General features: G+C 38.0%; 1 protein-coding gene across 1 annotated transcript in view; it reads right to left on the reverse strand.

The window, feature by feature from the left end:
* Nucleotides 1-14608, reverse strand: part of TMEM26 (transmembrane protein 26) — a 53686-nt gene that overhangs the window by 24681 nt on the left and 14397 nt on the right. The window contains exon 2 of the mRNA XM_044239591.1: nt 5143-5221. Within this exon, the coding sequence (XP_044095526.1) occupies nt 5143-5221 (79 nt within the window). The remainder of the gene's footprint in view (nt 1-5142; nt 5222-14608) is intronic.

Consider the following 14608-nt stretch of genomic DNA (forward strand, 5'->3'; position numbering starts at 1 on the left):
GAGGAGAGAATCCTAAGCAGGCTCCAGGAGGATCAGCATGGAGCCTGACGTGGGGCTTGATCTTAAGACCCTGAGATCATGCACTGAGCCAAAATCAAAAGTCGATCTCTTAACTGACTGAGCCACCTAGGCACCCCGATCCAATGCATTTTAAAGCAGTTATCTAAATGTGCAGTCACTGAATTCCTCTTAACTTTCATAGTTAGTACTTAATGATTGCATTTGGACTGTACCCTGAGGCTTTGTTTCCAATGATTGACCACAGATTATATTGAATAAGACATTTAGGTCTGGTGCTAAACTACATGCCATTTAGGATTCCTTCTTAAAATGCAAATGAAATTGTACTGTCATTTTGCTATCCATTTTTTTAAATTGGAATATTTGTTTTTTGAATTTTCTAAGTTCTTCATATATTTTGGATACTAACCCTTTAACAGATATGTCATTTGCAAATATCTCCTCCCATTCTATACATTAGCTTTTAAGTTTATTGATTGTATCCTTCATTGTGCAGTCCTTTTTATTTTGATGTAATCCCAATAGTTTATTTTTGTTTCTGTTTCCCTTGCCTTAGGAGACATAACTAGAAAAAGTTGCTATGGCTGATGTTAAGGAATTTAGTGTCTGTTGTAGGATTTAATGGTTTCAGGTCTCATATTTAGGTCTTTACTCGATTTTGAATTTGTTTTTGTGTATGATGTGAGAAAGTGGTCCAGTTTCCTCCTTCTGTAAGTTACTGTTCAGTTTTCCCAACACCAGGTGTTGAAGAGACTGCTTTTTCCCATTGGATATTCTTTCTGTTTTGTTGAAGATTAACTGATGATATAATTATGGGTTTACTTCTCGGTTTTCTATTCTGTTCTATTGATCTATGTATCCTGTTTTGTTCCAGTAACATACTGTTCTGATTACTACAGTTCTGTAATATAATATGAAGTCTGAAATTGTAATGCCTCCAGCTTTACTTTCTTTTTTCAAGATTTCTTAGCCTATTCAGAGTCTTTGGTTCCATGCAAATTTTAGGATTGTTTGTTTTGGTTCTGTGAAAAATGCTGTTGGTATTTGAGAGCTGTACAATTCACAGAGTAATAACTGGGGTTCCTTTTTTGAAACCTGGACCAGTTGTAGAACAAACAAATCAATAATGACAAATGAAAACATGTATGATCTGGTCAGAACATCTATTCTAAGAGTTTATTTCTTGTCCAGAAGGATATTTATCTAAAATAACATTTGCTTAAGCAGGTAATCCAATTATTTTCAATCTTGCCTGTTAAACACTGAGACAACCAAAAAAATTAACATATTCCTCTACTAAAATATGTATTTTAGTGTCAGTTTGGAGGTCAGCTTGGGTTTATGGAAACTTTGACAAAGACCCAAACTTGATGTTTTACGCTTTTTGTTCCTTCATTTTGCATGTAAATTTCTACAAGTTAACTGTGCATGATTTTTATCCAGATGCTAGGAATCTGAGTAGAGAAAAAATATGTAAGAGAGAAAAAGAGTGGTACTTGAGGGGCACCTGGGTGGCTCAGTGGGTTAAGCCGCTGCCTTCAGCTCAGGTCATGATCTCAGGGTCCTGGGATCGAGCCCCGCATTGGGCTCTCTGCTCAGCAGGGAGCCTGCTTCCCTCTCTCTCTCTCTCTCTGCCTGCCTCTCCATCTACTTGTGATTTCTCTCTGTCAAATAAATAAATAAAATCTTTAAAAAAAAAGAGAGAGAGAGAAAGAGTGGTACTTGAAAATATAAGTGTAGCTAATGATTATTTCACAAATTAAAAAAAAAAGTTTTAAAAAAAGTTGATTTTTTTCAAACACCTGCAAGGCTAATGTCCTTTTGAAACACACACATACACACACACATCACTACCACCATCTTCACCACCACATAACCACACTCACATATTTGGACTTAGAGAAAGTATTTTTTTTTTTAATGCTAATGCTATAAGAAGTGTATTTTTCTTAATTAGTCTAGATACTACATCAATCAATCTATAAGCTACTTGAAAAAATAAAAGAAAGTCTGTCAAGAAGCTATTTTTTTCTACTCCTCATCAAAACAACTAGTGTTATGGGTGAAATGACAGGAATACTTAGGAAAGATGGCCATGTGCCATATCTCTAGGAGCAAAAATCCAGCTGTTTGCACACCTTTTTTTTTTCTGTGCAGCTTAGACTCCATGGAGAGATAATGAAGATAAAAAGTTAAATCTTTGAACCAAGCCACAAATCCTCATTGCAGAGTAGCTTTATGAGAATCAAAAGGGCAAGAGGAAATAATTTTGACCACTTCATTCCATAGGCATGAAATCTATTTATTAAAAGTGGTGACCTTGATATGATTTTTTTTAATCCTTAGCACGAAAAATTTATAGACATCTCATTACTACCAAAAAAAAAAAAAAAAAAAAAAACCAAAACAAAAAAAAACAAACAAAAAAACCCCAAAACTTCATCTGCCCTGCAGTGGCCAATAGCTTGTAGTCCATATTATGATAATGCAACCTGAGTCCCATTCCATTCTTGTAATTCTACTTGTTACAAATTGATGAAATTTTTCCTTTAAGTGACAGCTGCTTGGGACTGTAAAGATCAACAGGTTTGATTCCTACAACCTAACCTGGCTTGTATTGTTTTTATGGTAATATTATTTCCACTTAGCATTGTATAGGTGAGTTCATTTAGATGATCTGGATACAAACAAGTCACTTTTTCATGGGTCTTAAAAACTCTTATTGCTTCAAGAATATGCCTTTGGGTCAAACCAGACCCTAACCCCATCAAGACCAGAAAGTTTCCATTGCTTTAATTCTGTCACTTCACAGATAGATCTAAGAATTATGGTCATAACTGTTGTCATAATCATGTTGTTTCTAGTCATGTGGACCTAGGCAGATGCAGAAATGAAGGTACAGAACTGATCACCTTGTAGGAATGTCTTCATGAGATAGGTCAGGATGCTTTCCTAATGCCAAGACATAGGTTAGAACATTTAGGATGTAGAATACGTGGAAACTGTGAAAAGAAATTAAATCACTAACTTGTCATGAAAAAAAAAATCAGGTAATTTTGATAACGCCTCTAAAATATAGAACACATAACAGAGAAAGGCAGTGTGGTTTAACAGAGTAGGGGTTAAGACCTAGGTGCTAAGCCCCAGGACTGTTATTGATTAGCTGTGTGACCTTGAGAAAATTACTTAACGTTTCTGTCTCGGTGTCCTCCTCTGTAAAGTAGAAATATATATAACATGCCTAACTCATGGAATTGATGAGTTCATAAAGGAGAAAATACATTTGAAAAATACTTTGAAAGAAAGGACTACATAAAGAAAAGTGGTTATTATCACAACCAAATTTTTTTAAATGAATGGACTAAGAGAATTGTTGTACCTTCCTTTATTCTGCCATTTCTCTTTTCTTTAAATGCAATTCCAATACTGTTTTGTCTCCCTTACACTTACTTTTTTCTACTTCCATCTCTGCCCACCCTGCCCAATTCAATCTTTGGGCATTCATTTTAATTCTTAGTGTCAAAATGAGTCAAATCCATTACTACTAAAGGTCCAATTTCTTTTGTAGTATGAAAATTAGAGAGGTACTGCCTGGGGCTCAAAAATCTTTTTTTATTAAAAAGAGAGCTTTTGGTTGCATGCTATTTGTTGTAATGGGATTTGACCTGTATATCAATTAACTGTGCAACGCATTTATATTATAAAAGCATTTGGGGAAATGAATTGTTATTGTGGATGATAGTCATGTTATAGAATTGGATGTGAAAGAAAGAAATGATTCAAATCACCAGAGCTTATTTCCATCCCCCTGAAAGTAGTAAGTAGTAAGGAAATTGAAACAGTCCCCTAACTCCTTATGGTATGGTTTTTAAAAACCATGATAACTTGAACCAGCCAATCTAGTGCTACAAAAATATTTTGCTACAGTCATAGAGATAGCCCATGACTTTAATATTTTTAAACAGGGTTAAAGCAGATAATGTTTTCCTCAGGCCTATTTTATTGGTATGTGCTTGTGGAATTCTTCAGAAATAGTCCACAGAGCTAAATTCCCCTGTGTGTGCCTAAAATTTGGAGCAAGCATTTTCCAGACAAGGTTTGGATATCTGAAACATATATCAGAGGCTTAACTTTACTATAAAATGACTAACTGCAGCAAAGAAATCTATATAGGGGCAAATTCTTATCTTGAATAATGCACTGTATCAGTGAAAGTACTATAATAATATTATATCATAACTATAGCTTATCTATAAGATAGCCCTATGTTATGACCCAGAAGATATGAAGTCCAGGCTGGCATCTGCTGGAGTCTGCCTTTCACAGTGTGGTACAGGAACATTAATAGTAATAGATTGTAAATCTAATCCAGATCCTGATACCTGGGGTTGCCCATCTAAGAAGCAACTCACTTAAAAATCAGTAGCTCTTTCTCTCTCTATAGATTAGGGACTCTCATTGGAAGCCATTGTTTATTTTTTAAGTCAGTCCTTATACATGTAGCCCACCTCTCCCAATGGTAGATCTCATATTCCTCTTTTTAATTCTTCATATCTGGCTCCAGAGTAGAATACCCATTTCACTAAAACAGCTCATGGGACCCTCAAAAAGGAATCTTTTGTAATCTGTAAGGCCTGTATTTTAAGAGGCTCTTTTTAGTAGCCCCTTCAAGTTTGATTGCATTTGCATAGCAGAGTCTAGACAATGGGGTTTCTTTTTAATTTCTGCTACTTTTATTTTATAGGATGCTAGATTATTGAGCCCTGCCCATTTTCAGTACAATATAGGAATTCATTGAATCTGCGAAGTTTAAAGCCAAATTTTTACACACAACCCTCCCGTATCCCACGTAAAAAACTCTAGCATATTTGAGGTCAGGAGTGCTTAAGAACAAGATCTTTAACATAAGTTATTAATTAATTATATAATCTTAACTCTTAACTATAACATTTTTATTGGCTTTGATAGATCATGAATTCACTTTCTTTTGCTAATGGCCTCTTACTTTTTCAATTTTTGATAACTACAATTCCTTTGAGAAGTGCATTTCTGAAATAAATTATAGTATGAAAATAGTTTACTGATAAATATTCCACTTTCTTACTTTCCAAAGGGACATACCTGGGTCTCATCATGCATTTCAAGAAGCCATAATGATGGAACAATGCTAATCAGATATAAAAATATGGCTGGTGAAAACCTGTAAAAGAGAGGAAAAAAGTTCAGTTTTTACAAAAAAAACCCTCTTTTTTAATTAAAGAAAAACAAATACACATACCCTGATCACATTGAGTTAAACCTTTTTATCTCAAGTGTTTATTTCAATGGGAATAAAAGCATTATGTGATTTCTGCCATATGGATTGTAGAGAAACAAAGTAACTGCAAAAGGCACTAGCAGCTGTCATTCTCACTGAATTTCTAATCCAATTAATAGAAGTTAATTTTAATATGGCTTAATGGGACACTGCCAACTAATTTCAGGCACAAAACTGGATATTTTGTATTTAATGTGTTTTACAACAAGCAAATACAGCAATAGTAAATCTTCTTGGATTTTTTCAACATTGCAATTTCAAGAAGATTAGCTACATTTTTAAATATTAACCTGGAATTCTGAAAGCCCAAATAGTAACATCCTACTAGAAGATAAAAATCAGATGATAATGAATAGGAATGAACAAAATCAACTGACTTTGTGATATCTGATAAACCTAGTAAAAATTAAAATGCAAAGAAACAACAACAGATGAAGTGCTTGGTATTGTTTTAAAAGACTATCTCTATTCATTATTTGCTGGCTTAAAATTCAGAGGGTAGTCCAAAGTGGGCTTTTATAGTCAAACATATTTAGGTTCAGATACCAGTGGCTCTGTCTGCTTCTTAGTCCACAAAATGGAGACAGTCACTTAATAGTCAGCATACCAATATACCACAGACTGGGTAGCTTAAACATCAGATAGTTATTTTCTCATGGTTCTGGAGGTTGGAAGCATGGTGAGGTCTCCCTTCCTGGTTTATAGATAGCCACCCTCTTGCTGTATCCTGGCCTCACATGGCCCTTCCTCGGGGCATGCACATCACAAGCAGAGAAAGACAGAGATCACTCTCTTCTCTTCTTAAAATTTGACCAATCTTAATGGATTAAGATCCTACCTTTATGACATCTTTTACCCGTAATAAATTCCTAAAAGTTATATCTCAAAATAGAGTCACACTGGGGGTTAGGCCTTCAGCATACAAATTTTTGGGAAACACAGTTTAGTCCAGAGTGGTCCCATTTATCTCACAGAGGTCTTTATTACACTTTCTGTAAAGCAGTGCATGGCAGAGGTGGGTATTCCATAATAGATAACTATTATTAGTATTTTATAGTTATATAATGAAAATATGCCCTTAGAAATTCAAAATAAGATAAAAGTAACATACTTTCCAAATTTATTTCTTAAAACTGCACCTCTATCCTTTTAGATAGGACTATTGCTTTATAGGCAATATAAAGAAAAAAATTGTGAGTTAATATAATTTTATTAAAATACTTTAAGTATATGCATGTGATGGTTTAAAATGGTTTGAAAAACAGAAATGTTAATTTCTCAACAAATAGAATTACTTTAGATGAAATGGTATTAAAACCATATTATCATAATCCAGGAGAGAAAAGTGAGCAAACCTAAATGGAAGACAGCATCTAGAATGGGCTTTTTCAAGACTGTTAACAATTTCACTAATACTACATTTCAGCTTTTGGAAAGAAGGGAGAAAGAACAAAAGAAAGTGAGGGCTTTTAAAAAAAATCAATATTTCATATAGATACTCTTCCACCTTTGATTTCCTGCAAAGAACCAATTTTGAAACAAAAGGTTATGGCTCATGATATTATTGAAATCTGACTTGGAAGATGGCTGGGTGACAAAGAGATAGCAAAAGCCCCCATGTTGAACATACTCTTAAAAGAAGGGAGAACTTGGTGTGCCTGGGTGGTTCAGTCGTTAAGCCTTCTGCTCAGGTCATGATCCCAAGGTCCTGGGATTGAGCCCTGCATCAGGCTCCCTCCTCAGCGGGAAGCCTGCTTCTCCCTCACCCACTCCCACTTGTGATCCCTCTCTCGTCCTGTGTCTATGTCAAATAAGTAAATAAAATTTTTTTAAAAAATAAGGAAAATTTGGGACGCCTGGGTGGCTCAGTTGGTTGGACGACTGCCTTCGGCTCAGGGCGTGATCCTGGAGTCCCGGGATCGAGTCCCACATCAGGCTCCCAGCTCCATGGGGAGTCTGCTTCTCTCTCTGACCTTCTCCTCGCTCATGCTCTCTCTCACTGTCTCTCTCTCTCAAATAAATAAATAAATAATCTTAAAAAAAAAATAAGAAAAATTTATTCCTTGGCCTTACATATCAAGGGAAACATCAGGAGAGAGTATTTCCTTTGTAAGATTGAGAAAGGAAATGAATTCCAATTGCAAGGACATTTGGAATATGTAAATGTTTGTTTGGCTATGTCAAATGTTGACTGGATTGCAATTTTGTTGACTCTCTAGGAATTAATTTTGGGATTGACTCCCCTAAAAATATCATAACAATAATATCCAGGGAAACCATGGACTGACCATATAGTAACTCTTGAAAGAGGTTCAACATGAAACAAACAACCCTTAACATCTTGTATGCATAAGAATGATTTCTATAATTGGAAAAAAAAATACTACCCTATTTCAAGGTATTTCCTCTAATTAGGGATCTAGTTATTGAAAAACAAAAACAAACCTAAAAAACAACAACAACAACAAACTTTAAGACCTGAGATTGTCTATATTACCTGCCACAGAATATCTAAATTCCATAATCAGACATTCAAAGCCTCTGAATTCTAGTTTTTCCACTTCCTGTTTCTCTTTCTGCTCTACGTCCTCGAAACGTTTTCTACAAAGTTCCCCTCACTTCAATCTGTCTTCATAATCTTTTTCAACATAAGTGAGAAGGGGGTAGAAAGAAGATATCACGCTGAGAGTCTAGGAATTTACCATATTCAACTTAGTCCGTAGCGTTTCTCCCCATATGTTCCACCCTCCTAACCCTATACCGGAGAGGATTTGCTGGTTTTCAGGAGGCTTCCAGGAAGAGTTACTGGGGACGTGGATAGCACGCCTAAGTGGTCAAGAACAAATCACCATCCAGAACTTCCTCCTGTCCTTCCTCTCTAACTCCCCTGTAGTCAGCAGCAGTAGTTGTACAGCTGAAATTAAAACAACAAACCTTATGGAGAAAATAGAAGTCCCTCTTATCTAAGGAAGTATTAAAACATATCTAAATATATTTTATTTTTTCAATATGAGGAATACATTTCAGCCACATATAGCATATGTTTTGTTGGACCGTTCGTCCCTGTTAGAAACAAAGTGTTCCATGCTCCATCAGCTTGATTAATCTGAAGAGAGGTTCTGAAATGACTTTAGAGGAAATGTCCCTCCAAATTATGACTGTTTTGGAATGCTCTCCTCTTGCCTCTCCAGCCATCAACATCCTACCTGTATTTCAGAGGCATAGTAGGAATTAATCTTAGCTTATATTTCTCTTGTGACCTAACACATTCTCCACTATTTCTTGATTATGTGTGTATTAGCCTTAGCTTTCCTAATACAGGCTCCTTGAAGGCAGATTCTGCCTTATTTATATTTATCTCCCTCTCTTCTTTCTTCTCATTCATCTTTTCTTCTTATCAGTGATGTCAGATGTCTTACTAAGTCTTTAATAAACAGTTATTAAGAAAATGCTTAAGGGGCGCCTGGGTGGCTCAATGGGTTAAGCCTCTGCCTTCGGCTCAGGTCATGATCCCGGGGTCCTGGGATCGAGCCCCGCATCGGGCTCTCTGCTCAGCGGGGAGCCTGCTTCCTCCTCTCTCTCTCTGCCTGCCTCTCTGCCTACTGTGATCTCTCTCTGTCTGTCAAATAAATTAATTAAAAAAAAAATAAAATGCTTGAGTGCCTGAATTTATGAATAAAATGGAGGGCATGGAGGGTACTGGCATCTACAAAGACCTTTTTTATTCCCATTTCAGGAGCTCCAGTAGCAAGTACACCCCTGGAGTTGTGGCCTGAGAAGAATTACTACACAAACCTAGGAGACCCAGATTTGAATCACCTGTTCCAAGGCACATCTTCCAAGGTAGTGGAGATTTGCTACCTTCCCTATGGGTCAATGTCCTCATCTATAGAACAGAGATAAAATATCCAGGTCATAGGATGGTTGTGAGGATGAGAAGACAGAGTGTGTGTTATGGGCCTGATAGTGTATGGCTCAACACATGCACATTGCTGCCTTACCTAGGCTCAGCTCTGCAAGTAAACTCATAGCTACATATTCAAGACCTACACCTAAAGAGGACCAGAGGATGCCAGGTTAGAAGGCTGTTTCTTCAAATAACTCACAATCAATCCTATTGTCAAACTATAATTCCCCAAATGAAACCTGTTTAAGACCTCTTGAATCAGAGGAAATTGTTTGCACTGCTAAAGACATCATTATCTTTAACTTCACATTTGATATGAAGGCCAATCCTGTCATCCAGTCATGGTTTGCACGGGTCACTTGCCCACAATGGCCTACAGAATGCTGCACAGTCAGGGCCCTGCCTACCTCTTGGGCTTTGCTGTGCTCCCATAACATTGTTTTTCATTCAGTTCCGGAGAAAACCTACGTACCTTCCTAACTCAGGACTTCACACATGTGTTTCTCTCTTGAAACATCTCTTTACCCCACTCTTCACCTGACTATTTCCTTCTCCTGGTTCATGTCAGGTGTATGAGACCCTGTGGAAGAACTTTCCTGGTCCTCCAGTCTAAATTAGATCTCCTTGTTATACTTGTCCTATAGAATTCTTCATTATTACCCTATAGATCTTCGAAATTTAAAATTATATATGTGCACATGTGTGAGTGTTTGCTGGCACTTAACTGTCTCTCAGCAGCTGTAAGTAGTATAAGCACCAAAGTTGTGTGTTCATCCTTATATCCTCAGTGTCTCCCACAGTACTTGGCTGTGTGTTCTCCACAAATATTTGTTGACATGGTGAGGTCCTGGTTGATTTAAAATTTCTATTTTCTTGACACTCTGTTGCTTGTTTGACTAGCAACCTCTTCCTGATAGATCACATTAGTTGATTCTTATCAAAAGTTTTTTGAGGGAAACTAATTATTCTGTTCTTACATGAATTTAATATTGTTTTGCTACTATGAAAGATTTAATATTCCAAGGTGACATTCCAGTCATTACTTTTTAGTTGATTCTTGATCATGTGTTGTCTGTGCAATTCAGTTTCAGAATCTGGAAACTGAGACTCTGAGTCTCATTCAGATTCAGGAGAATCTGAACTCTAAAAATTAAAAACTATACCTGATCCTACCTTTTTCTGTGTAATTAATCAGATTGCATGCCTTTTCTTAACAGCTACAAAACAATTTTACTCTAAACTTTATGTTAACAGCATCAGAAGTAAGTAAATGCCAAGCATTTTGTATAAAGTCTACAACCATAGAGGGGGCTAGCCAATCCAGAAATAAATTAGTTTTCTGGATACTTGTTTATGAAAATGAGATATACTATTTATTAATAAGCTAACAAAAACTGATAAACATGATAAATTCATAAGACACGTTCAAGTGGGAAATTTTTAGAAAATGTGTAACACCTTATTACTAATGAGCTATTTGGCCTTAGAGGCTCAAATATACTATGATACAAATTACCACTATCCTGTCAGAAGACAAAAGGTAATTAAAACCTTTCAAAAGATACTCTTTCTTTCCAAGAAGTTTGGTGTTTTTGTTTTGTTATTCATTTATTTATAAAGTTTTTTAAAGACTGTATTTATTTATTTGATAGAGAGAGTGCACACACACAAAGAGCTATAGACAGAGAGAGGGAGAAGCAGTCTCCCCACTGAGCAGAGAGCCTGATGAAGGACTTGATGCCAGGACCCTGAGATCATAACCTGAGCCAAAGGCAGGTGCTTAAACAACTGAGCCACCCAGGCACCCCTTGTTTTGGTTTTTACACCAAAGCCCTTATCCAACCCACCAGTTTTCTCTGAAGTACATGGCAGGAGCAACCTCTTAAAGGATTTTTTTATCCATTTGTTTATGTACTCATTTGTTTACTAATCAAATGTGTTAAAGGTCTTGCTACCTGCTAGACACTGCCCTGTGCTCTTAAAGAACTATCCTCATTTTTTTTTTTGTTTGTTTCATCCAAAAATAAAATATTAATCATACAAAGTTGTCATTTCAACAAATTACAGTGTTCTTTACAAAATGATTATGTCATGACATTTAGCAGTTTAGCCCTACAAGACATCTTATTTACTTTATCTCATCATTAGTCTAAAGTTAGGGTTCCATTTTCTTTTTTCAAAAAATGACAGTTACCATTTTCTTATTGGGAAGTAAACTTTGTTCCTTTTAGAAATGTATTATAATATATATCAGCAAATAGAAAAATTAACCATAATATCCCCACTACCCTGTATGGCTTTGCTCTCTGCGAACAGTGAGGATTCTAGTCTTCTAACCATACGCATAGATCTGAAAATAGATAATATTTAAGAGAAACAAAACTACGGTTCCAAGATTACTTCGGTGTGGATCACGATTTTATTTGCACTTCATTCCTCAGTATTTCCTAAGGTAGAAAGGCATACTGGAGTTGTAAGGATACTAGACCCAAGTTTCACAGTCTCATATTAAACTGCTTTGAGTGTCCTCAATAAAATTTCCAGAGCACTTTATAATAATAGGCCTATTTTCATGGAATCAAGAAACTAGGTCAAGATACCCTTTCATGAGCCCCCAAACGGTGTCTAACTGTTTAAGGATTGTCTGTTCTCCTTTCACACAGACTACTTTGTCTAAGTGGGCCTTAACATCCGCGATTTCCCTCTGGGCTGTTCAGCAGCGGCTTGGTGTCTGTCCACGCTGGGAAGAGCAACCGGCATGACACCCTCCACACACAGCTGAAGATAGTCTTGCAGAACACAGAACCCTGCACACATGGGAAGACACGGATCCAACCCCAGATACCCCCCGTCTGTCTTCTTAAGCAGCTCACCCTCCCACAGCCTTTGCCTGTGTTTGCCCGTTAGGCAGGGGAGGAGGCCACACCAACGGGCCGTAAGCTCATGAGAGCTCCCTCCGAAAGGAAAACTGAGTAAGCGCTGAGCATGATTTAATTGGTACCCAAATCAGATGATTGGTTTGTGTTCTCCATGATCTTCTGGGAGAACAGGTGAAGTACAAGATCACAGGAGACTGGAGGAATTTCATGTGGGCTGGGAATGCCCCTTCTTTATGCTGTGAAAGCCCTTCACAAACGCCTACATTTGGTTTTGCCAAGAGAATACTTCTGGAGGTGAATAGTAGGGCTCTTCATTGTAATTTTCACTGCTATTGCCAGTTGTTTTTCTAATAAAGTCATATTCCCAAATTATGATATAAACTGGTGGCAAAATTAGTAATAGATTCTTCACTTAAAAATTTCCCAAAAGGGGCGCCTGGGTGGCTCAGTGGGTTAAGCCGCTGCCTTCGGCTCAGGTCATGATCTCAGTGTTCTGGGATCGAGTCCCGCATCGGGCTCTTTGCTCAGCAGTGAGCCTGCTTCCCTCTACCTCTCTCTCTGCCTGCCTCTCTGTCTACTTGTGATCTCTCTCTGTCAAATTAAAAAAAAAAAAAAAAAAAATTTCCCAAAGTAGGGGTGCCTGGGTGGCCCAGTGGGTTAAAGCCTCTGCCTTTGGCTCAGGTCATGATCCCGGGGTCCTGGGATCGAGCCCTGCATCGGGCTCTCTGCTCAGCAGGGAGCCTGCTTCCCTCTCTCTCTCTGCCTGCTTCTCTGCCTACTTGTGATCTGTCAAATAAATAAATAAATAAAATGTTTTTTAAAAATTTCCCAAAGTGGGGAGGAGTCAAGATGGAGGAGAAGTAGCAGGCTGAGACTACCTCAGCTAGCAGGAGATCAGCTAGAGAGCTTATCTAAAGATTGCAAACACCTGCAAATCCATCGGCAGATCGAAGAGAAGAACAGCAATTCTAGAAACAGAAAAACAACCACTTTCTGAAAGGTAGGACTGGCGGAGAAGTGAATCCAAAGCGACGGGAAGATAGACCCCGGGGGGAGGGGCCGGCTCCCGGCAAGCGGCGGAGCAATGGAGCACAAAATCAGGACTTTTAAAAGTCTGTTCCGCTGAGGGACATCGCTCCGGAGGCTAAACCGGGGCGAAGCCCACACGGGGTCGGCGTGACCTCAGGTCCTGCGGGGTCACAGAAGGATCGGGGGTGTCTGAGTGTCGCAGAACTTGCGGAACGGGAAACCCGGCTGCAGAGACAGAGCCGACAGTAAGCTCGCAGCTTGGAGTTGCCTTGAACTGGTTGCAAGCTCGGTGAGCTCGGAGCGCGGCGGGAGGTTGGGCAGATGCGAGTTACTGGGAGCTGTTCGCTGAGGGCGCACTGGGGAGCGGGGCCCCGGGCTCTCGGCTCCTCCGGGCCGGAGACCAGGAGGCCGCCATTTGTATTCCCGTCCTCCGGAACTCTACGGAAAGCGCTCAGGGAACAAAAGCTCCTGAAAGCAAAGCCGAGCAGATCACTCAGCCCGGCCCCTGGTAAGGGCGGTGTAATTCCGCCTGGGGCAAAGACACTTGAGAATCACTACACCAGGCCCCTCCCCCAGAAGATCAACAAGAAATCCAGCCAAGACCAAGTTCACATACCAAGGAGTGCAGTTTCAATACCAAGGAGAGAGCAGCAGAATTCCAGAGGAGGAGAAAACAAACCACGGAACTCATGGCTTTCTGCCTGTGATTTTTCAGTCTTGCAGTTAATTTAATTTTTTTCTTTTTCATTTTTTTTCTCTTCTTCTGCTAAAATTTTTTATAACTTTTACCCTTTTCTTTTTTAATGTTTTTTAACTAGATTATCTAATATATATATATTTTTCTTTTTTATACTTTTGTTTATTCATTTTCTTTTTTTTTTAATTCTTTTTTTTCTTTTTTTTCTTTCTTTCTTTTTGAACCTTTTTTTATCCCCAAATCAGAAGAGATCCTAATCTCTTCAATCTTTTTTTTCTTAATTCTTTTTTAAATTCTTGATTGAATTTTTAATTCAATCTTTTTTTTAATTCTTTTTTCTTTTTTTTCTTTCTTTCTTTTTGAACCTCTTTTTATCCCCAAATCAGAAGAGATCCCAATCAGAAGAGATTGGGAGATCCCAATCAGAAGAGATTGGGAGATCCCAATCAAAGGAGATCCCAATCAGAGGAGATCCCTCACCCAATCGTGAGGGGGAGAAATCCCCCCTCACGATTTGGGATCTCTTCTGATTTGGTTAAAGCATATTTTCCTGGGATTGTTGCCACCCTTTTAGTATTTTACTTGCTCCTTCATATACTCTTAGCTGGACAAAATGACAAGGCGGAAAAATTCACAACAAAAAAAAGAACAAGAGGCAGTACCGAAGGCTAGGGACCTAATCAATACAGACATTGGTAATATGTCAGATCTAGAGTTCAAAATGACAATTCTCAAGGTTATAGCCGGGCTTGAAAAAG

The sequence above is a fragment of the Neovison vison genome, chromosome 2 (assembly GCF_020171115.1).
Source record: "Neovison vison isolate M4711 chromosome 2, ASM_NN_V1, whole genome shotgun sequence".
NCBI lineage: Eukaryota > Metazoa > Chordata > Mammalia > Carnivora > Mustelidae > Neogale > Neogale vison.